The 25,087-nt window shown below is 39.0% G+C and overlaps 2 protein-coding genes across 2 annotated transcripts in view; both read right to left on the reverse strand.

Moving 5' to 3' along the window:
- TECTA (tectorin alpha) overlaps nucleotides 1-2,392 on the reverse strand; it is a 130,946-nt gene extending 128,554 nt beyond the window's left edge. Inside the window, exon 1 of the mRNA XM_036014145.1 lies at nucleotides 214-2,392. Coding sequence (XP_035870038.1) covers nucleotides 214-277 — 64 coding nt within the window. The 5' untranslated portion in view covers nucleotides 278-2,392. The remainder of the gene's footprint in view (nucleotides 1-213) is intronic.
- Nucleotides 2,393-12,909: 10,517 nt separating this feature from the next.
- The window catches only part of TBCEL (tubulin folding cofactor E like), a 74,182-nt gene continuing 62,004 nt past the window's right edge, over nucleotides 12,910-25,087 (reverse strand). The window contains 1 exon segment of the mRNA XM_028528175.2: nucleotides 12,910-16,071. Within this exon segment, the coding sequence (XP_028383976.1) occupies nucleotides 15,753-16,071 (319 nt within the window). The 3' untranslated portion in view covers nucleotides 12,910-15,752.

Consider the following 25,087-nt stretch of genomic DNA (forward strand, 5'->3'; position numbering starts at 1 on the left):
TCACAGCTAAGTTAGAAAAAAGTGGGAATGTAAATAAACATTATTCAAAGTTAATGTATTTTTCCATTGACAACAAAATGTAATTTACATTTGTTGTGTGTATCTGTAGGCACATACACACCTGCCCTGACAATTATGGCTCCAACAAAAGTGTCTCTTTATAAATTCAAGAGCATGCTAATCAAGAGTTTTAGAAAATTGTGTAGTACTCACCTTGCTGCTGTACAAGTGCGAAGATGAAAGAGACCCAAATTCTAAGTAATGATGAATAATTCATCCTGGAATTTTAAAAAGAAAAAGAAAAAAATTCCCCAGCTTGCCAGAGTAAGTAGAATACCAGGTGTGTTTAGTTGCAAATCCCATGACACATAACAACCATCACAGAACAAACTCACATAAAACATCCACGAAGTTCTGAGTCAGGTTGAAATTCCCTGAATGCTAACAGATCCTTCCAAGTTCAACATGTCATGAACAAATTAGACTGGTCCATGAGAAGCCAGTTTGGAAGTGTAATGAGAACATTCAAATGATCAGTAAATTATATAGACACAATGAGAACAGCAATGAGCCAAAGAAAGCCATCTGCTCTGCAGCTACTCAAGTACTGAGAAATAGGAAGGACCTGGCTCTAAAGATTCAGGTCTCAGTTGTGTCTCTAGGACAGACCTTCATCTTCTGTGAGACCCAGCTCTTCTGATTTTCACAGCAGCTTTCAAAGAGGTTCAAATAAAAATCAGCTGAAACACAATAGATTTTTACGGGTAGGAAAATTTAGTTTGCTATCACCTTCTCTATAGTACGGAGCAAATCCACATCCTGAAGATTATGCTACCAGATTCACAGTAGCATAAAATTGTCCATTGACTTTCTCGAGTGAAATGAATGATACATTGGTAATTTAAAAAAAAAATGCCAGGCTCAGTCCTTGAAATTACAATAAAAATAGAAGCCAGCACACAAGCAATTAGTCCCAGCAAATTAATTAAGGGACATCACAAAAGTGAACTTGTTTCCATTTCAATCACAAGCAGTTGAACCAGCTGCTTCACTCTCTGTTAGAAGAATTGCCGGTCTGTGCCGCTCCATGAAGCTGAGATGCAAACACCCGTGCAAGCTCCCAATTACATATACTCCTGCAGAAGAACCAAGTGCACAGGTAGACCATGAAGTTTGCTCCTGACGGTGTTCTTAAATACAAAATCATCCTCTTATTATTTGAAGCTAAAATTGCATGGAAAAATCAGTAAGTCTACCCTGTGAGAGTTTTATTGTAAACCTTCAGTTGTCAAGCATACACATTGAAATCTCAAGCACACAATAAACATTAATTTTGCTGACAGTGGTGCTAAGACTTTCACAGAGATCACACAGCTTTAGCGGAGGGAGGGAGACACCTTATGCATGTAAGATGTGAGCCCTTAGGGAAACAATTCAGAGAGCATAAGGAGAATTCATTTAAATATCTGTATTTATGAAAAATGTCACTAACCTGTTCTGTAGAGACTGGAGGAATTGAGTCAGAAATATTAAGCCAAATCTTGGTAAACCAGGAAAAAATTAAGCAAAACAAGAATTCATGTCAGTTCTCCCCCTCTTGCTGCCAATTATTTCTGATTCCTGAAATGATGTCTGAATCCCCTACTCTTAAAACCAAAAATTCAGTTAGTCCTGAGCTAGAGTCAGATAAGTGTTGAGTTGCAATCAAGTTTTTTTCTATTGATTAAGAAAAAGTAAATCTAAAGATCAGTTTCAGGATTGTGTGGAGAGGTTCTTTTCCTGAAAAACTAGACCTTCTCCCCACCCCCCTTAAAAAAAAAGTAGATTCAGATGGAAATGTCAGGTACTTGGAGCTGAAACCTTGAGCCTTTCTGATCGGAATCAGTTTGCACTGAAAAACACAAAAGAAAACCCCCCTTCCACCTTTGTACCCAAAAAAAGGCAACTGTATAATGTTACAGAATTAGCATCTACCAGCATGGGATTAAAACTGCAAACAAAGCTGCTGCTTCCAACATTTAAATAAAGTTGGTTTTCTACTAAAGTCTTTTTTTAGTTTCTATGGTTTTGAACTGTTGCCACAGATAGGCTCTACAATGTTTTTTCACAGGTGTGCATGAAGTATTTAAAGAAACTCGCTCAAACTTGTCCAGGTTTTATTTCTTCCCTTTCCTCCCTGATCCTCCACTGTGCAGTCTGACCGCCCAGGGCAGTTTCTAGCAAAACCAAGGGGTTAGACAGTGCAGGATGTGATCTTTCACAAGGAAAAACCAGCTTGAATTCTGGAAGCCTCCGTGGGTGCCCAGTGAGGGTCCTCAGAGGGATAGACTCCTTATGACGAAATTTTGCACTAAGTAAATAACTTAAAGGTATTGTGAAGAATGAGAAAAATAGAGTGAAATTTGTTTAAAAAGAAGTCATTTCAATGTAGTAGAAAAAAACTCTGTGTAAGTCAGTGGGAAATGCAAATCTACTCCAAATTGGTCTGTGAGCAGGCATTTAAATGTTGACTGTACAAAATAACGTAATTCCAGTTTTGAACAAGTTGTCCTAAAATGGACAAGAGTATTGGGGGAACTAATGTTTTAGTACAAATCATTCAATATTTTTCTAAAGACCCATGATCATTCAGTAGATCTTGCCCACTAGTATTATGAATCCTCCACATATATTTACTTACAGATATCAAATGGTTATTTTCCTCCAAAAGCACGTATTTATGTAACAGAATACCTAATTTTTGAGTGCCTAACCAAAATAAAATTAAACTCAGTCTCATCTAAAAAGCATTCTCCTTGCCCAGTCTTTGTTAAGGTGTGAGTCCCATAGTCAAGCTAACTGTCTTGAAGCAAACTAGTTGGTTTTGTTTATAAAACTGCCAGTGGCATAATAATTGCTTTGGTCTTCTTTCTTCATGATCTCAAGGGTATTTGTATCCCAGCCCTTTGACCCATATTAAACATTCCATCTTCCTTGAGGCAGGACTCCTACTGAGATAAACGCCATCAGGGCCTAACCAGACACACAAGATAGTGGCATAAATTGGTCAGAATCACCTTGAGAACACAGGTGCAAGGAGTGCCAGGCACACAGGGGTAGACTGCTCTGGTTGGGCTGGGAAGCCAGTCAGTGAGAGTGTATTTTAGGTGCTCGCTCAATGGTCACAGGTGGAGAAATGATAAAAATCTTTGTATATTTTCCATTTTTAATGTTATTTTTAGATTATTTTTAACATTTATTTTCAGTTATAGTTGACATGTAATATTATATTAGTTTCAGGCATACCACATAGTATGGTGGTAACCTGATAAGGTGATAACTTGGTAAGTCTAGTACCAATCTGGCACCACACATAGTATTATTATCATACTGTTGACTCTGTCCCTTGTGCCATGGGTGACATGCCTGTGACTATTTTTATAACTGGCAATTTGTGCTCCTTCATCCCTTTCACCTATCCCCCAACCCCTCTCCCAACTGGTGTCCAACAGCCTGTTCTCTGTATCTATGAGTTTGGATAAAAAACTCTTTTTATGGCATGTTGACAGGAGGGCTCATTTTGCTGAAGATGTAAAGAGAGTCAAGATTCTGACAAGATTTAGGTGAAATGCGGGTTGAGGGTGAGCTCATTATCCACCAAAGGCAGCAGGAATGTTCTGGTGAGGGAAGCGCCAGCAGCACTGTGAACCTCCCCTCTGTAGGCCAGTGCTGATGGCAGGAAAGGCAATCACAGAACCCAATGGTCTGATAGCAGTGACATGGTGGACACCTAAAGCAACAGAGACCAGGTGGCAGCTCTCTATTGCATGGAGCTAGGGGTCATAGTCTTCATAATTGCCTGTGAAGCTCATGCTTTGTAAAGGTGGCCTTGACTGAGGCTGTTCTTAAGGCAGGAGGAAGGCTACCTTCAACAAAACAAACATAAAACACATAATTCCCTAAAAGCAACAAGAGTGCAACTTCCATGCTGATTTGTTTTGCTTTGTTTTCGTAAGTTTCTACACCTTTCTGTGAAAGAGAGATTTTGAGCTCAAAGTGAGAAGTGTGGTTGGCCAACAGCCTTCAGCTGTGAGTCCCTCTGGCTTGGCCTCAGCACTAGAACCAAGCGCACGCCCTGGGGGGTGGCCCTCCACCAACGAACAGACTTGGCAGTGAGACAATGGCCTGATGCTTTCCACCTAAACCAGGAGTTTGCTAGTGACCATCTAGCATTCTGGAGAAGTTTGCTGAACTGACAAAAACTATGCGAAGTACTCAACTGAGACAGCTCTGTTATGCCAAAATCAGCTCCTGATTGAGAAAACCTTGTCTATACATAGAGATAAAATTTTATATGTATAAGATTTATCATATACATACATGTACACACATACATATGTGCATGTAAGAATAAGATGGCATCATCTGGGTAGATGTCCTCAAAGATTTTGACTCTGTAAATTTATCAAGATTTCTGAGCCCTCAGATATGTCTGTCTCTATCTCACTAAGAGCTGAAATTTATCCCAGAACAGGAAGACAAAAGAGAGGACTTTCCTCTAAGGCAACAGTCCCACCTCCTTCAGAAGCTGCTCCCATCTCCTCTCCTAACTGCTAGGCTTACAATCAGGAGTAAGGCACAGCATTACCCAGGCCAGGGGCATGCTGGGCCTGAGGAGGGATGAAAGGGGCTAGACCAGAGAGCTTAAGACCCAGCGGGCACATACTGGCACAGCGTCAGGGAGGGGAGCACCCATGGGACTGGATCGTTGTTGAGGGTGCAGAATCGTGGAGACGGCACAATGCGTAGTCAGGAAATGTTTATTGACTTGGAGCAAATACTAGGGATATGGCCTTGCACACTGGCAGGGACTGCAGGGGATGGTGCGAGCTCACTGCTAGGGAAGCTCCTAGACACCTGGAAAAGACTGCTGGCTAACACTGAGTGAGGCTGGAATGCCTGGATCATTGTGACAGATGGCGGAAGAAGGGATTAAAAGGCTCAGGGGTGTGAACATACTGAATCCAATATATTATGGGAGTCTGGAAGAACCACCTGATGACCATATCCATGGCAAAGCTCATTATCCACCAAAGGCAGCAGGAATGTTCTGGTGAGGGAAGTGCCAGCAGCACTGTGAACCTCCCCTCTGTAGGCCAGCGCTGATGGCAGGAAAGGCAATCACAGAACCCAATGGTCTGATAGCAGTGACATGGTGGACACCTAAAGCAACAGAGACCAGGTGGCAGCTCTCTATTGCATGGAGCTAGGGGTCATAGTCTTCATAATGACTGACAGATCAGGGTGGTAGCCCATGGGGCCTGGTTCAGAGAGAGTTATGGCAATGATTAACAGAGTGTGGCATCCAAAGGCAATGTAGATGGAAGCCAACCAGGGTATTGCTTGTTATAGTATATAATAAACAGTGAGAATTTGTGAGCAAAAGGCCAAAGACAGTTGTCCCAATAAAAAGTCTTGGTCCCTTGCTCAGTTTGTGAATCTGAGTCCATTTTCAAATCTGGAATCCATAGACTGAAAAGGTAACTGGGTACCCAAAGGGAAGAACTCTGCAACACCATCACGGTATCACACTGTATGATTCTTCTAGTCTTTTCTCTGAGACCTATTGCCATTCACTTGAGTGAAGAATGTAGGCTGCAGGTAAGGAAATACCTGAACATTTTGACGACCGGAACAAAACTATAATTGGACAAGGCATTTCAGTTAACATCAATACCCAAAGACCCTGCTAGAAGGGGAACACATACAGCCCAGGTAATACAAAGAGTTCTGGCCAAGTCCAGCTTACAGTGGGTCCACAGGGGCAGCAGATGTACCTGGATGTTATTTTTCAAGCCTCAGTATATAATTGAAATAAATGTACTTAGCACATTGGGTCCATGTTCTGCAGATACCACTCCAACCAATGTAGTAAATACAAAAGTGTGCTGCATCCCAAGGTCAGGAGGTGATGGTAAAATTTAGTGTCCCTCTTAGAGATGAGGAGTGGGAACTCTATTGTATCTTCATTAAATTGGCCATGATGAATCCTAAGAATGACTTTGGGTTACTTCAAGCTTAGCCAAGGGGCAGCTGCTGTATTAATATAGTGTTTTTACCAGAGCTGGTTAACATGGCTTTCAGATACGTGATATGTGGCTATTCATTTGGCAAATCTATTTGTTTCCTATCTGAATCAGGAATGAGAATCAGAAATAGTTCAGGTTCTAATAAAACAAATAGAAGTACACATTTATAGTTTTGTGCCAGGGCTGAGGTCTGGATCCTCTGGATTCTACAGCACATTACATTGGTTCACTATGTTGATGACATCAGGCTGACTGGGCAGGATGAACCAGAGATGGCTAGCAGTCTGGGGCCTCTGTAAGACAAGCATTCCAGAAGGTGGAAGAACAATCCTTCAGAGACTCAGAGCTAGTGCTTCAGTCAAGTTTTTCAGCTAGTACTTCAGTGGTCAGGGTCATGCTGGGACCTCTCCCTCAAAGTAAAAAACAAAATAATGGATCTTGTAACCTCTCCACAAAGAAATTTTTCCTCTTCTGAAGCTATCTTTGGGTTCTAGTGGCCATGCGTCCATCCCTATGAATGCTGCTGTAGCCACATTCAGGTGATGAGTTCTTCCAGCTTTGACTCAGGCTAAGAGCATGCAAGAACTTTGCAGCAGCTTTGGGTTGAAGCACAAGCAGTCCTTCCCTTGGGTCACAGGTTCAGTAGACCCTTTGTTATTGAATGATGTCAGTGGTAGAAAAAGATGTAATGTGCATTGTATTTCAAACCTTCAGTTTACCAACGCTGATCTAGTTACCGTTGCCTCTAAATGTTCAATCTGCCAATAACAGAGTCAAAGCTAAGCCCTCAGCATGGAGGCATGCAGAATGCCTCATCCATAGGTATACAACTCCATGCAAAACAGCATCTGACAAGGGAGCCCATGGTTAGAGTAGGACACATGGACTGGAGCACAGTAGTGCTATACGGGAGATTCCAGCCGCTGCTTCCCTTTCTGCCTGGGAATCTTCCATTTCTGGACACCTGGGTCAACTTTCACAAAATGGATGCTAATGCAATCTGTCGGCTTTTTATTCTTAAAAGCAGATTTTAGAAAAACCTGATGAGATATTTCTAAAACTTTTCATATTTATTAGTATCATGGCAATAACATGTAAACAGCAAGCTGTAAGCATCAGTTTCAATTATTGCATGAACCTGCTCTAGAACCTGTCTTGTTAAAGGATTAATATTATTTGCCTCTAAGTAGTACTTATTTTTGTGATGGCCTTACTCATTGTAGACACTGGGCTTGGGCTAAACTTGGTTGTGAGAAAAGCAGCATTGCATTTTGAAAATCACATTGAATGACACTTTAAAATGTTTATTAAGTAGTCAGAAAATTTTTCTAGATCTAAGATCTCAATAATAAAAAATGTTTATCTCTAAACTATAAACAAAGATTCAAAGATATTTTTCGAAAGCAGCTATAGTATCTACCTCCAGTCAAGGAGTTTGTAACAGCTATTTCTAAGTAGACCAACATGACCAAAAGGGGAAAAAAACCCTCACAATAATTAGCTTTATTCTAACATCCTTGCTGGCACATTAGCAATAAGGTTGAAAAAAGAGACACTATATAGGGGTTAGACACACTATATTCCTTATTCACCAAGTAGCACTAACTAGTTCCTTTAGAAGAATTTCACTGGTTGGCCAGAAGTGGCTCTGATTACTGTAGACAATAAGTGGAGAGATTTAAGGCTATTAATCTATCAGTTTTCAAGGGCACTCAGCTGAAACAAATGCTCATACATTGTTAAGGGTAAGTAATACATATACCAGTACCTTCTCCTGCAGAGGTGAAATCTCCCTTATCAATGATTAAAAATTAGGTTCCAGAGCAAAGGTAGCTCATCAGATACACAACAGGCCAGCTCCTTCAGAGAGGTCATGCGCTGCAGTCGCGTGCCCGGCCTGTGCACCTGAGTAGGGAGACCACTGCCTGGCTGCACTGATCAGGAATAATGTACCAAACCTGAGATCAATTCAGTCTTTGATTCGGCACAGATGTGACAAGTCATATAACCAGAAATTTTTCTTTGTAACACTCCAATGGAGAATACTTTGGCAATATCTACGAAAATTACAAATACTTTAACCTTTTGATCCAGCAATCCCACTTCTAAGAATGTATTACAGATTTGTTTTAAACATGTAAGAGAATATACGCTTTTTACTGCAGCAAACTGAAAAGAGCGAGGGTGAGAGTCAGGGGGAGGGACCAAAATATCTATGAATAAGCTATTGGTCAAAATATTATAAATTACATCTATATTACACTGTAAACAAAGGATAAGGTGAGTCCCTGTGTACTGCTATGAGAGATGTCCAAAATACATTTTAAGTTTTAAAAAAGCAAGGTGCGTGATAGTCTGTAATACACTAACTTTGCTATATGAGGTCTGTTTGGAAAAAGTCCAGCCATTGTTAGTATAACGAGAATGGTTTGCATGACATCGATGTAACCTGGCAGCCAAGCACAGTGGATTAGAGTGCACGTGTGTGAAAAATGACACCGTCGCTTATACTAGTCAGTGGGGCGGTAGAAGCCCTTGAGTGAGCATGTGTACTGTGTGGCTGTCGCATTCAGAATGACTAAACCAGTAGAGCAACAAATCTGCATCAAATTTTGTGTTAAGCTTGAATATTCCTCCTTGGAAACTATTCAGATGATTCTGGAGGCCACAGCGATAGGTAACTGGTGATTGGCAGCTTCATCGTGACAACGTGCCCACTCATGCATCACTTCTCGTGAGGTATCTCTGGCACAACGTCAAATCACTCAGGTTACTCAGCCCTCCCTACAACCTAGATTTGGTGCCCTGCGACTTCTGGCTTTTCCCAAAATTAAAATCACCTTCGAAAGGGAAAATATTTCAGACCATCAGTGAGATTCAGGAAAATATGACAGGACAGCTGATGGCAATTGGGAGAGCTGTGTGAGATCCCAGGGAACCAGGGGAACTGAGGAATCACTGTCCTATGTACGTTTCTTGTATCTTCTTCAATGTCTCTACTTTTCATACTGCATGGCTAGATACTTTCTGGACAGACTTCGTATATAAGGGAAACAGTAAGATATATTCTCCTTTGCTATTACTTGTTTAAATTGTGGAAAGACATAAGAAACTAATAAAAGATGAAGTACAAGGGTCAGAATGGGATTTTCTAATGTATACCCTCTTTGTTTAATTTTTAAATTGTTTTCTATTTAAAATTAAATTTAAATCTTAAAGACTTCTTTTTGTAAAGAAATTGAAATTTAGATAAAACAAAATTTTAACACAATCAAAGCAACTCATAATGTCCTAGGTGTATTCTCTAATAGTGGAGTAAAGCTTACATCTGCCCTCAAATGTTTCAGACATATCAGAAAACTTTTTTCTCTTAAGTCTGTATTCTTCAATGTCTACTTTCTCTTATTCCCAGTCTTATTTATTTAGCACCTTAATTGTATTCCTTATAGTAACTAAGAAGCATTCAAGAATGAAGTCTGTGAAAGACTCAAACTGAAATTGCATTTTTGTCACCTCTAGATCTTGCTGACCACAACAGATAACCTGTCTTTCTATTTTGTAAACAATATTTATAGCCCTGGCTGGCATAGCTCAGTGGATTGAGGGCAGGCTGGGAACCAAAGTGTCCCAGGTTTGATTCCCAGCCAGGGTACATTCCTGGGTTGCAGGCCAGAACCCCCAGCAATCGCACATTGATCTCTCTCTCTCTCTCTCTCTCCAAAAATAAATAAAATCTTTAAAAAAAAAACAAAAACAGTATTTATATTCTTCTCAAGGTTCTCTCTTGAAATTTAAGAAGAAACAATAGCAGTGACAGCCTCATCCTTTTCCATAACAAAACTTCTAATACAGGCTCCATTAGTTTATAAACTTAATTTTCTTCTATAAATACCAACTTTAAATGCACTTGAACACCAATGCCTCCTAGATAAGTCTGAGTTGGAATTGAGGGACTTTCTCACCTTTGTGTGTTTATTGAAACTAAGTTTTCAGGCTCTAGAATATTCTCAGGTTACACATCAACATGTCAGTTTCTTTGCATCACATTACTGGTTCATTTGTTCTTGCCAATGGCTCTGCAGTGTCCAGCACGGTACTTCAGAGGCTCAGAGGGTGACAGATACACATGTAACATAATTTCAGGTCTGGAAATGGCACCAGGGAAAATTATAATTTGGATTCTGAGCCATCAGCCACATCAGTGATTTTGTTATAGAATAAATCAACTTAGTAAATAGATACTGAGGAATATGTCACTTTAGTGTTTTAGTAAAACATAAAAACAACAAATGTGTATGTGTGAAGTGTTATAGAGAACATTAGTAGGAAGTGGTACAGTACAGCTGTCAAGTACATGGATTCCACAGCCAAATGAAAGTATTAAACAGCTATCAGCAACTCTTATTTTACCTATTTAAAGAGAACTTCCTTTATTCTAGTTTGCTATCTATTTATTAAGCTTAATGATTATTTAGGTCACTGTTTCAGTGTTTTGAGATAAAGTTGTGAAACGCCACTGACTCAGCAGAATAAAGCTGAACTCAAATGTGTTTTCTTTAGTTCAGAGTAAGATGGGAGCATAAGAATATGTTTACTTATATTCATATATACATGAGTTCATACATATATTTAAATTTTTTTAGATTAAAAAAGCTAAACATTTCTAGTGTTAACATCAAATTTTTGAAAGAATCCAAAATACATTATGTTTTAAGATGATACAATATGATATGTTACTCCTTCTCATGGATTAACTCAATTCCTAACTCTTAGGTACATGAAAAACTTAAAAGTAGATGAAATGACTGATGTTAATATGTACAATGACCTCTATCTATATGTTTTAAAACTTATCTGGCTAAATTTAAACTCTAAAGTTCTAGCCTAAGTTGGGAAACACAGTTATTTCTTTTCCAGAGAGGAATTGGAAAAAAAAAAAAGAAACTTCAAAGGTTAACCTGGTTTTATAAACATTCTAATATGAAATTTATAGCACTTCAGTCCAATAGGTACTGATGTCTTGACATAGTTTGCCTCACAGACATAGAGTACTTACAAGGACTCAGGGAAGTCCACAGTACATACTAATGAAATAGAATTTAGAACACAAGTTAAAATTACAGTTATTTGAAATTTGGAGGTAGAAATAATTTTAAATAAACAGATCATGATACTTAGGCACTTTTAAAAAAAGATTTTATTTTATTTTTAGAGAGAGGGGAAGGGAAGGAGACAGAGAGGGAGAGAAACATCAATGTGTGGTTGCCTCTCACGCACCCCCCACCAGGGCCTGGCCTACAACCCAGGCATGTGCCCTGACTGGGAATCAAACCAGTAACCCTTTGGTTCACAGGCCAGCACTCAATCCACTGAACCACACCAGCCAGGGTGACACTTATGTACTTTTGAAGCACTGAGAGAGGTCAATAGACTGTTTTAAAAATGGAAATAAAATGGAGTTCTTGGATCTTAATTCTTGGCACAATGTTAATTCATTACAGTTTACCAAGAAATTATTAATAAGAAAGTAGGGTTCAAGTGTCTAAAACTCTAATTCTTACAGAAAATTATTTTCAAAGGAAAAAAAGTGTCACAAATTTCTAAATCACCAAAATGAGATTTTTATTCTTACTCAAAAAAGGGGACGGCAAACATCTCAAAAAGTTTTTATCCTTAAAAAGGGAGTATGAAGAGTATGAAAGGAGAAGTACAAAACTTTGCTAACAGAACAGCGGTGGCAGTTTTCATTTCTAACTTAAACAAAACTCCAATTAAGTTTGTTAAGGTGGTGAAACTTTAAAAAAATTAAAAATATTATTGATATGAGAGAGAGAGAGGAAGGGAGAGAAACATCAGTTTGCTGTTCCACTTTTTTATGCATTCATTGGCTGCCTCCTATATGTGCCCTGACCCTGCAGCCTTGGTAGATTGGGATGCTTGTCTACCAGCTGACCTACCTGTCCAGGACCAGATGGTGAGACTTGAACCCATGGAGGCCAGTTCCCCAGGGAGTCAATCACAGCACTGATAGTGACTTTCAGCTTTATTAAAATAAACATATATCTTGACCACACAGCTCCAGAAAAAATTCAAAACACAAAGAGAAAGTGAACTTGGGCTTTTATTTTTTTTAAAGATTAACTCTCTATCTATACATATATTAATAAAAAGTGCAAAGAACATATTTAAATTATATTCTAAAATAAATATATATATATATATTTCCATTAACTGTAGGAGACAACTGGCAAGTAAAGAGCCTGAGAGAGTCCAGTCCCTCTCCATCATTACCACAGACACACACTTTAAGGAAGCACCTATGGAAAACAGAGTGTTCACAACACTTTTGGTAACACAGATAGCTTCTGGGGGTTTTGAAAGCAGTTTGTTTGTATTTTCAACCTAACACGAAATGAAGGGAAAAGTCAAATTCATAAACAGAAACAACACTGCTTAGAACTGCATTCACATTTTACATGCAGCCAGCCAGTCCCACGTGCACTGGCAGGGTGCCCCCAGCGTGCCTCCAACAGTGGCTGGTCAGTGCTGGTGGTCTGTGCTCAGAATGCTGCTGACTGAGCCACACAGCTCACATGTGTGGTTACCACGGCACTTTCACCTTGTTCAGTGAACAAAACTTTAAAACAGAGCACAATAACACTAGGCTCTGTTACACTGAGCTCATGTTTTGGGCTGATTTCCAATAAAAGGTTTTAAAGAAACAAGAGGTTACAGAACATCTGCTGCTTTCTTATGTATTTATGGCAATGGTGGCAATCAGTTGCAGAAACAATGGAAACTTTTGATAATAAAAAGACATGACTCTGAGCTTTATTTTTCTTTAAAATATTCTAAGATATTTCAACAATTCAAACCAGAAAACTGATTTCTATTGGGGCTTCAGCAGCTACACACCCAATATTCCTTGGTATTTATTTGGATTTCTTTTACTACTCCTTTCCTTTTTCATGACTAAAAAGAATTTCTCTTCTTAGGAAAGATGTTTTATACACTGTGCTGTAGAAATAAATCTGCAATACTGACCATAACAGCATTCTGACTCATAAATGTCAATAATATGCTCTTACTAAACCTAGATGAAGTCAACATTAAAATACAGAGAAGCCGCAGTAACCAACCCTGCATAACTCCTAGACTAAAAGGTCCATGGTGTCTGCACTCCTCTGTCCTGTTACAAAAATAATTTTGGTTACAAGTGTCCACACAGCACCGATTTCATTTTAAAAGAAGCATCTTTACTCAGCCATCCAAATAAATTTACAAGTACACATGCTCAAATAGCTTTTCTCATTTACTTCCATAATTCTAAAAGACCGGTAACTGGATTAGATTTTGTCTCAATCAAAAATTAGTCAGCAATTATAAAGCCATCAATGACAGTGGCCTAAAACACCCACGTCCACGGAACTAAACTAGAAGCTCCCCTGACATGCCAGTGCACCACAGGACACTACACCTGCAGTCGATGGACACTGTGTTCTGCAATAACAGAAAGAGCATGTCTCTAAGAGTAAAAAAGCATTTCATAAAATTTTGCCATATATAAAATACCTTAATTAATTGTGACCACTCCACTTAAGGTTAAAACGTAAGTGTTCTCTCTGTCTTCTGCTGTGGGACAGCCAGAGGTCATACCCAGCCTGAAAAAACAGGAGGGCACCCGCTGCCCAGGCTAACGAAAGCAAGGGCTGGGTCAGGCTGGGTCCCGGCAGCTCACCAGCACTCACGCACTCATGCTCAGAACACCCAGGGTTCTCAGCGTGCTGCACTTTTTTCCACTTCCAAAAATGTACCAGGAAATTGTGATGGTGAAATAATCATTATTGTCTATGCCCAGACTGGACCACCACAGCTCACTTTTATGATTTTGAAAGATAAAATCTGCAGCAGAAGGAGAAGAGGCTTCACATTCACCTTTCTCAAACCCTTTGGTTTTCACCGTTAATGTTACAGTGACTGTAGATTTGACTCAGTGGGCTGGGTCAAAGGCTTCACAAGTACTGAACCTGAAGTGCATTAAGAGAATAAACATCTGCTATTATGGCATAGAAGATTTTTAAAAGTAGCAATAATAAACACAATGCTATATACCTAAAGAATTTACAAGCCACAAAGAATCTCTTAAGAAATTTGTAGAAGCAGTGAAATCGTGTAGAAAGGTCAAAAGGTGAAAACAATAATGATTACATTCTTTGAAAAATACGCCATGTACACATCTTCTGCCCCAGTTATGCTAAGTCCTTCTCAGGTCTCCCACCGACAAAGATGGTGGATCAAGAAAGATGTGTGCTAGAGACAGGGACCACACTGACTAACAAAGGGACAGAACAAAGGTTTCACAGCAGGTCAGGAACTAACTTTTAAAGAAAAGTGCTTTAAATATGCTTCTGCGAAAAACATGACTTGAAGGCAATTCAGAAGTTTTGACAGTTATAGTTTACTCATTAGTCAGACTTGTTCTTTTATAGAGGAACTAAATTAAAATGTAAAACAAAGAATTGTTCAATTATGACATCATAAAATCCCAGGGAAGAACTGGGAATCAAAGCTCCCTCTGATTACAATTTCCCTCTTTTAATGCAAAGTGCAAGGGGAAGGCCTTCAAACAATGACACAGGCAGGAAAGCCACAACACTCTCTCCTCAGCCCCATTCTCCACACTCGACGCCTTTGCACGCATTGTGGCCCATTAGCTGATTCTCAGCTCTCCTGGCACACACATGCATTATTCTGTTGGATTCTTCAAAAAGTCGTGCCTCTACTCCCAATAGATTAAAGTAATAAGAAAGAGAGGTGTGGGGAAATATATTCAATAAGCAAAAGTAAAAAAAAACTCTGGAATCTGACACATTTCATGTTATGAAAATAATGGTTGATATAATGTGTGAAGAACATTAAAATCGAGACAGTTGCATACAGAGAGACCAGACTGCTCTGGCAGGCTTTGCATAATAACAGCAAGTTCTCCTGGAATGTTAACTCTCCATCTACTCTTCTTCAAAATCCTAACAGAATTATAGATTCTAACTGAGCACCTGAGATCGGAATCAGGTAAAAAATGCTTAAAACACTTTCAATTATTTCAAAAGGGAGAAATGAAGGAAAAAAAATCACCCAAGTTGAGAAGTTAATTATGGACACACTAAAACTATTAGTAAACATGGGCAGATACTAGTCAAAATGAAAAACTGAACCAAAACAAGAAAAAGAGAGAGAAGAAGGGAAAGAGAGGACCTGGGAGAGAGAAGGGCTGGCCCTTCCTGTAAAGATCCTTGTTCCCCTATTTAAATACTCTAAGACATCCTTCTGGGGAGAAGGCACTGTTCCTTCTGTCTTCACAAGTATATGCGAATGGTGATGACAACAAAGCAGGAGGCAAGTCCCAGTGAACACAGTGCCACAGCGATTTCTCAGTCATCCTTCCATGAGAGAGGACACATGGACTGGAGGTGTCACCAGTTCTGCAGCCTGAGCCACAGAACTCTCAGTAAAAAAATACCCCAAACAGCCCTCTACCCATTCTAGGAGGAAATGTATATGTTCCTCAAACCTAAACAAAACAAATCTAAACAAAAACTATCTTCTCCCTCATAAAGAACATTATGTGGAAACAAATGCCCCCAGGAAGTCCTTGTGTATGTGTTTTTACACGTCTGGTAGGGGTTATTTTGTTTTGGATTCTACGTAAATTTTATCTCCATCCCTAATGCCAAAGGAATGCAGTGCCCGAGAGCTATACTTCATTTCCTCTGGTCCAAAGGGTGCTTCATGGTCAAAATAGTAGAGAAGCATGTTGCTTGTGGGTAACTGCACTAGAGTTTTTAATTGTTTCTTTAGTTCTGCAACTGTTTGGTCCAAACGAATGCTCATTTCTTCTACCTGATCGTTAAAATGGACTTCTACTTTTGCACTGCTCTGGGGTCTTAGATCCACTTCTGCCAAAGGCTCCAACTTTCCATATTTTGTGATCAGTTCATGATACCTAGAAGGATAAAAAGACAGTGTCAGCTTAAGCCACTTGCAACTGAAGTACAAACTTTTTCAGAACTGCTGGTGCATTATACTGCTGTACTCAACATCATTCTAATATTCTACTTCAATATTGTGTCTACCTGCAGACCTGGTGATCACTGTGGGATCTGTGACCTGATGTGGCTGCCCTTTGGAGGGCACGATAGAACCACATCCTGCGGACAGGTTTCTCCTAAAGGTGGTCACCATGCCTGCAGTGAACCATTATATAAAAGTAGGCTTTGAGAGAAACACAGCACCTAGAAAAGTAGACACTGCAAAGATTAGAGAGAAAGAAGTGGAATTTGTAGAACTTGCTCTCTTAGCTATGATCATGAAGAAGAGCCTAGATCTAAGCATGTGCTCCTTGGTAACATATGGGAAGATGGAAGCAGGCCAGCAGTTCCTGAGCCCTGGGAAAGTCATAACTCACAAAAACACCCAGTTGCGTGTTGGCTGTTAACCTAGCTCTTTCAGTGATGCTTTTTTGAATGTTCCAGCCTAGACTCATGGGCTACAACACAAAGAATTTACAAGGAATAAATTCTTGTTAAAAAAGTGGTAAATGAGGAATACAAGTTCTTTGATTATGGTGAAAATAAAAAGCAAAATACACCAAAAGGAAAGTGAGTTATAGAGGTGAGACTAAGGTCCTACAAGGGCAAGTTTCACATATGGAAAATCTTGTTTCCATTATCAGTCTTGGAGGATCTAGGTTTGATTTACTGAGGAAGCTGAGCAGTTTCCTACAAACCAGAGAGGGCAAAATGCTCAAAAGATCTGATGATTGCTTTATTATAACCAAGGCACGCAAGGTTAATAATTCATGATCAGAATAAAATAGTCACATAAGATTATTCTCCCACCTCTCTCACCCTACTTTTGGTTTTAAATCAGTTAAATCACTGCTATAATAAGGTTGGTTGCTATAATAAGGAACATTAAAGATATAATAAGGTGTCTCTGATCAGAGATGGAGGGAATCATTTCCATTAAGGGGAGCAGTAGGTATGGTAAAACAGCACTGGCCTTGAAGTCACAGGATCTGACTTCAGAATCTTGACTTTACCTTATAATTAGCTGTGTGACTTGGAAACTCACTCAATCCTTTTGGATCTCAGTTTCCTCATTAGTAAAAGTGAGGTAATAAATTCTGCCTTTCCTTCCTTATGAGAATTATATAACAGGTGACTAGTGATTTGTTAAGTTATAAGTTCATATACAAATAAAAATGTCAACATCCCTGCTGTTCTGAAACTTACATTATTAAAATGGACACACTCCTTAGAAAATATATAATTGGAATATATTTAGGTAAACCTTCTTGGAAAAGGTGGTAGTATGATGAATCATCTTCTCCCAGGACTTCAAATCCTAACAGTATTTTTTGTGAAAAGAAATCACTAGCAGCAACTAACAAAAGAGAGGTGTCAAACAAAGGTTGTCATCACCAATTCAACACCAACAGGAGTTACTGATTTCTGGTGTGGTGAAGGGGGAGACTTCATTCAGTTAAAAAAGCTCAGCTGTCGAACAGCATGGCTGAAGCAGCTCAACTATAAGACAGCTTGGCTGTGAGATAGCTCAGGCATGAAACAGCTCAGATGAAGCAGCTCAGGGGTGATAGCTCCAGTCAGGGAGTGCAGTCTGGATGGAAATGAAAGTGTACTCCATTAAAACAGGGGTGGAGCTGGCTTATATAGAGAAGTGTCTGAACCCAGTCTGATTGGTCCATTTCTATGTGAATAAGCACTCCAAATCTTTACATGGGTCCAAAATGCACTGTCCTGATGGTCAGAATGGGCTAGCTGCAGCTCCAAATGGACAAGGAAAATCTCAGTTCTATTGGCTGAATTCCAATCCTCAGAACTCCTGGAAAAGGGTTGCTCAGAAGGCAGAGCACAGTGCAGGAGGCTTGGCAGACCAATCTGTGGCTTTGCCCTGTATGCAGTGTGCATCAGAGAACTCTATAAACAGTGGCTGCTAGACTCTGGTTATGAATTTGAGCCCAATTACCACAAGAACTCCTTTTTGATAGGTATATTCTTGGGTCAACAGAGGGAATAACCTTATTGCCACAATCTTTTAGAAGGAACCAAGATTTTAACTAGTGGATCCATGAATTGGATGAGGTTTCTCATTATTCTGTTCCAACCTCTTCCCAGAATACCTTCCTGAACAGCAAAAAAACTGAAATTGAAAACTGTATTTCCCACACTCCTTTTCCAGGTGAGATTTAGCTTCTATCAGTCACGTTCAATAGTCCTGAGGAGAGATATAATGAATCCAGCTGAAACAATTTGGGTAGAGACTTCCTAGCAGGTTGCAGTTCAGGCAGTGTGTTCCTGGCAGCACCTAAGATAGTGTGATCCAGCACCAGGCCATCAGCTTCCTGAGTCTTTCCTTATATGGTTCTAGCAGAGGCAGCACTGCCTTTGGTCAGCTGGTTCTGTGCTGCTATTCTAGAGGCAGACCCATTCTAGGGAGACAGATCTTCCAACGACTTTGTAAGCACCTTATTTCCTATATTAAATTCCCTTCTTAAAATAGGTAGTGTGAGAGGATGCCAGAGGAATGGCAATGTGAAAAATCCCCCTGGTTTCTTTCCTTGAAGTTTCAACAACAGCTATAACTCAACAAAGGATTCCCTGTTCAACACACCAACATGTCAGAGAGCTGTGCATTGAAGCATATAAAGGTGGCCAAGTGGGAGTGAACCAGGGAGGCGAGAAAGAGAGTAGGGCTGAGATGAGCCATAGATGCAGCCCTACAGCCAGGAGTTCATGGCACAGCTCAGCCCAGGGAGGGGAGCAATCCAGTTGTGGCTGGCTCTCCCTTCAGCTGGGAGGAGCAAAGAGATTTGGTGGGTATTCCTGCAGGAGTGAGCAGTATGATCTGTGATTGAGCCCAGTGACCTGGGCAGGGACACAGCATGAGGCTGAAGCTGAGGCTGAGGCTGAGGCTGAGGCTGCGGCTGTGGCTGTGGCTGTTGGGAGGTCAACATTCCAGGCAGAGAAACAAAGCCACAGAGCTTGTCTTCCTGAAGCATCCTAGAGCTTGCCTCCCTTAGACCTCAGTGTTGTGTTGCAGAGCACATTATCTGCAAACCTGGGAATGGGTGCTACAGAATCACTATTTTTCCTGAGCAACGGATGTACTCTGTAAACACTCCTGGGGTCAGGGAGCATGGATACACAGTGTAGTCTGGAAGTCTGAAGTCACAATTACCTGAGGGCAAAAGAACAAAGAAGTTTGCTGGTTTCCCCAGCCCATGTTACCTCCACGCATTGTGGCTACACAGAGGGCAGCATGGGCTGCCGGGGTCAGCATTAGGATTTCACAGAGCTAAAAAACTTGTGGTTCAGTACTACCTACTGAAAGATAAGAGAAAGACCTCTTCATATCAATGCTAGCAATGGTCCACTCATACATAGATGCCTGGACAGAGAAGGAATCCATCAAATACCATGAATAACCAAGGCAGCAAGTCAGGTCAGAATGAAAATGAAAAAATACCAGAAAACAAACTTAAAGGCATGGATATATATATGATATAAATGACAGAGAATTCAAGATTGCAGTTTTGAAAATACTCAATAAGATGTGAAAAAACACAGACAGGCAATTTAGTGTGCTTTACCAAAGCGGCTAAAACTTTAAAAAAGAACAAAACAGAAATTCTGAAAATTAAGAACTCAAAAAAATAGACCAAGAATGAACTAACAAGCACAGGAAACAGCAGGACAGATGGAGGAAAGGATCAGTGAAAAAGAAGGTAGAAATCTACAAATGATGCAGAGAGATGAGAGAGATTTAGCATAAAAATAATAAAAGTGCTCTATGATAACTATCTGAATCCATCAGAAAGAGCAACTTAAGAATAACAGGTATACCAGAGAAAGACGGGAGGGAGGGAGGAACAAAGAGTCTACTCGAACAAACAGTTCATGAGAACCTCCCAAAACTCTGGAAAAACCTAAATATTCAAATACAAAAAGCAAACAGAACACCTAGTTGCCACAATCAAAAGAGACCTTTTCCAAGGCACTGTATATTAAGACTGCAAAAATTAATGACAAAGAAAGAATTCTCAAGGCAACCAGGAAAAGAAGAAAGTAACCTATAAAGGAAATCCCATTCGGTTATCAGCAGAAACTCTAAGCCAGCAGAGAATGGAACCAAATATTCAAACTATTGAAAGAGAGGTGTTACCAGCCAAGAATAATATATACAACAAAGTTATCCTTTAAATATGATAAAGACTTTTCCAGGCACACAGAAGCTGAGGGAATTTATCATGAGAAGGAAATATACAAGGGAATTATTCTACCTGAAACAAATTAAAAAATAATAAACTACAAATGAAATCACCAAGAAAATTTACAGCATAAACAGGGACAATTTGTGACAACAATTTAAAAGGAAAAGGGTAAAGGTCTGAATTTGCAAATTCAGTAGGATGGAGATCAGATGTATTCAAAAGAAAAGGGACTGCAGTATATGTGACTCCTTTCTTTTTCATAAATCTAATGGTAGCCACACACACACATACAAAACCCAAACTGAGACATGTTGCTTTAAAAAATGAGGAAACAGAGGAAAGAAGTGTGGAATACTACCAAACAAAATCAGCTGACAGAAACACAAAAGAAAAGAACAAATGGAGGCTACCAGAGCTACCAGGAAACAAAAGATAAAATGGCTATAAAAAATCCTCATACATTGATAATTACCCTAATGTAAATGGACTGAATTCACCAATAAAAAGTCACACAGTAGCACATTAGATCAAACACCAAAACCCAAGCAAATGCTGCCTTAAGGAGACAGACACCTGTAAGCCACAAAGACAAAGTTAGAGTCCAAGTGAAAGGGTGGAAAATTATTCTCCAAGCAAGTAACATCCACAGAGAAACAGGTATAGCCATATTTATAGCTGACAAAACAGTTTTCCAGATAACAAACGTAACAAGTGACAAAGACAGACATTTTATAATGATAGAGGACACAACATCAAGAAGACATAACACTCCTTAATATATATGCACCCAATTAGGGGGCACTGAAATACATAAAGCTAAAGGTGGAAAGAGTCAAAAAACATTATCATAGCTGAGGACATTAAAACTCCACGGACAACTCTAGATAGATCAACCTAAACAGTAAATCAATGAAAAAATATTGGTTTCAAATAACACATTAGACCAAATGAACATAATTGATATTTACAGAGCCATTCATCCCAGAACATCAGATCATACATTCTTCGTCAGTGCACATGGAACAGTCGCAAGGTCACAAAACTACCCTAAAAACATTGAAGATGACTGAAATCATACCAAGCATATTCTCTGACCACAATGCTTTGAAATTAGAAATCAACTACAAGAAGGAAGTAAAGAAACCCATAGAAACATGGAGATTAAACAACATACTACTAAAAAGTGACTGGGTGAAAGAGGAAGGAAAATATGAAATAGAAAGATATATTAAGACCAATGAGAAGGACAAAATGACACATGAAAATTTCTGGGATTCAGTGAAAGCAGAAGAGGAAATTTTACATCACCACATGCCTATCTCAAGAAATAAGAGAAATTCCAAGTAAACAACCTAACATTACATCTTAAAGAATTAGAAGGAAATTATAAAAATCAGAGCAGGACTGAATGAAAAAGAGAACATAAGGACTACACAAAAAAATTAATACAACAAAGAGGTGGCTCTTTGAAAATAAAATAAAATTGACAAACCCCTGGCTAGACTCACAAAGGAAAAAAGAGATAAGACTCACATAAACAAAATCAGAAATGAAAGAAGTTACCACAGACATCACAGATATACAAAGGATCATACTAGAATACTATATGCCAGCAAATTCAATAACCTAGAAGAAATGAACCAGTTCCTAAAAATATATAACCTTCCTAGACTGAATCATGAAGAACTGGGAAACCTAAGTAGACCAATTAACAGTGATTAAATTGAACAATTATCAAAATCTCCCCCCAAAATAAAAGTCTAGGACCAGATGCTTCACTAGTGAATTCTACTATACATTAAAAAGGTATTTGAGCCCTGGCTGGTGTGGCTCAATAGACTGAGTGCCGGTCTGCAAACTGGAAGGTCACAGGTTCGATTTCTACTCAGGGCACATGCCTGGGTTGTGGCCCAGGTCCCAGTTGGGGATGTGTGAGAGGCAGCCGATTGATCTCACACATGTTTCTCTCCCTCTCTTTCTCTTTCCCTTCCCCTCTCTCTAAAAAAATAAATTAATAATTACTTTTAAAAGTCTGATAACTATTCTTCTCAAACTCTTCCAAGAAATTAAAGAAGAGGCAATACTTCTAACACACTTCATGAGGCCAACATAACCTGACACCAAACCTGGCAAGGGTAACATAAAAAAGAAATCCATAAATATCTCTGATGAATACAGATGCAAAAATACTAAACAAATAGTAGCAAATCAAATACAATAATATATTAACAAATAATACAGTATGATCAAGTAGGACTCACTCCATGGGCATAAGCATGGTTCAACATATACAAATCAATCAATGTAATACACCACAGTAACAAAACAAAGGATAAAAATCATATGATCTTAAAAATAAATGCAGAAAAAGACACCCATTTATGATTAAAACACTCACTAAAAGGATATAGAAGGAAAGTACTTCAATATATAAGGACATAGATGACAAACCCTCAGCCAATAGCACACTCAATGGTGAAAAACTCAAAGCTTTTCCTCTACAATCATGAAGAAGACAAATATTCTCACTCTTACCATTCTTATTAAGCACATTTCTGAAATCTCTAGAGCAATTAGGTAAGAGAAAGACATTAAAGACGTCCAAATTGGGAAAGAAAAAAGTAAAAGTGTCAATTTTTCAGATGACATGATTCTGTACATAGAAATCCTAAAGGCTCCAAAAAACTGTTAGAAACAATAAACAAATACAGCAAAGCTGCAGGATACAAAATCAACTGCTTTCCTATATACTAATGATAAGACTTCAGAAAAAGGCAATAAACAAACAATTCCTTTTGCAATTGCAACAAAAAGAATAAACTTAACAAAGGATATGAAGAACCTATATATTGAAAACTATAAAGCATTACTGAAAAGACTGAAAAAACATAACAAAATGGAAAGATATTCTATGTTCACTGACTGGAAGAATCAACATAGTTAAAATGGCTATATTACCCAAACCAATATAGAGATTTAATGCAATCCTCATCAAAATCCCAATGTCAGTTTTCAAAGAAATAGAGCAAAATATCATCAGAGTTGTGTAGAGTCACAAAAGACCCTGAATAGCCAAAGCAATCCTGAGAAAAAAGAACAAAGCTGGAGGTATCACACTACCTGATTTCAAATTATACTACATAGCTATGATAATCAAAACGAGCCCCGGCTGGTGTAGCTCAGTGGATTGAGTGTCAGCCTGTGAACCAAAGGGTTGCTGGTTTAATTTCCAGTCAGGGAACACGCCTGGGTTGTGGGCCAGGTCCCCAGCAGGGCATGTACGAGAGGCAACCACACATTGATGTTTTTCTCCCTCCCTTCTCCCTCCCTTCCTCTCTAGAAATAAATAAAACAGTTTTTTTTTTAAAAAATTGCATGGTATTGGCAGAAAACAGACACACAGGCCAACTGAACAGAACTGAGAGCCCAGAAATAAATACACATGTATATGAGCAAATAATTTTTGACAAAGGAGTCTAAAACACACAATGGAGAAAACAAAGCTCTTCAATAAATAGTGCTGGGAAAATCAGAAAACAACATGCAAAAGAATGAAACTATATTACAGTTTTTTCCCCTTGTACAAAAATCAATCCAAATTGATGAAAGATCTAAATATAAGATCTGAAACAATAAATCACACAGGAGAAAACATAGGTACTAAACTCATGGACCTTGATTGTAGAGAACATTTTATAAATTTGACTCCAAAGGCAAGGGTAATAAGGCAAAAATAAATGAATAGGACTATATCAAACTAAAAGCTCTACATGGCAGAAAACCCGACAACAAAGCAAAAAGGCAACTGACCAAATAGGAGATGACATTTGCAAACAATAGCTATGACAAGGGGTTAAAATCCAAAACGTAAGAACTCATACAACTCAACATCAAACAACCCAATTTAAAAAACATGGGCAGGGTCCTGAACAGACACCTCTTGCAAGAAGACATACAAACAGCCGACAGATACTGGAAAAGATGTTCAACTTCACTAGCTCTTAGGGAAATGCAAATCAAAACTACAACGAGATATCATCTCACACCTGTTAGAATGGCTATTGTCAACAAGACAGCAATAACAAGTGTTGGACAGGCTGTGGAGAAAAGGAACCCTTTTTGGCTGCTGGTGGGAATGTGAACAGGTACAGCCACTATGGAAAACAGTATTGCGGTTTATAAAAAAAATAAGAACTGAGTTACTGTATGACTCAGTAATCTGTCTTCTGGGTATCTACCCATAAAACTTGAAAACATTTTTGTGTAAAGATATATGCACCCCCTATGCCCACTGCAGCATTGTTCGTGGTGGCCAAGACATGGGGACAACCATGTGCTGTTTGACAGAAGACTGGATAAAGAAGTGATACATGTATACTATGGAATATTACTCAGCCATAAGAAAACAAAATACTGCCACCTGAGACATGAATGGACCTTGAAAATATTATGCTAAGTGAAATAAATCAATGAAAAAAGCTATGTACTATATGATTTCACTATGTGGGATACAAAACTGAAACTCACAGACACAGACGGTTACCAGATGGAAGGGGTGTGGAGGGCAGTAAAGGGTAAAGGGAGCCAAGTATGTGGTGACAGAAGATGATTTGACTTTGGGGTGTGGGCACATAACAATGCAATATACAGCTCACATATCATAGAAACCTATACTAGAACCTATACCATAACCTATGGCCCTATTAACCAATGTCATCTTATTAAA

Source organism: Phyllostomus discolor, chromosome 13, assembly GCF_004126475.2.
Source record: "Phyllostomus discolor isolate MPI-MPIP mPhyDis1 chromosome 13, mPhyDis1.pri.v3, whole genome shotgun sequence".
Taxonomy (NCBI): Eukaryota; Metazoa; Chordata; class Mammalia; order Chiroptera; family Phyllostomidae; genus Phyllostomus; species Phyllostomus discolor.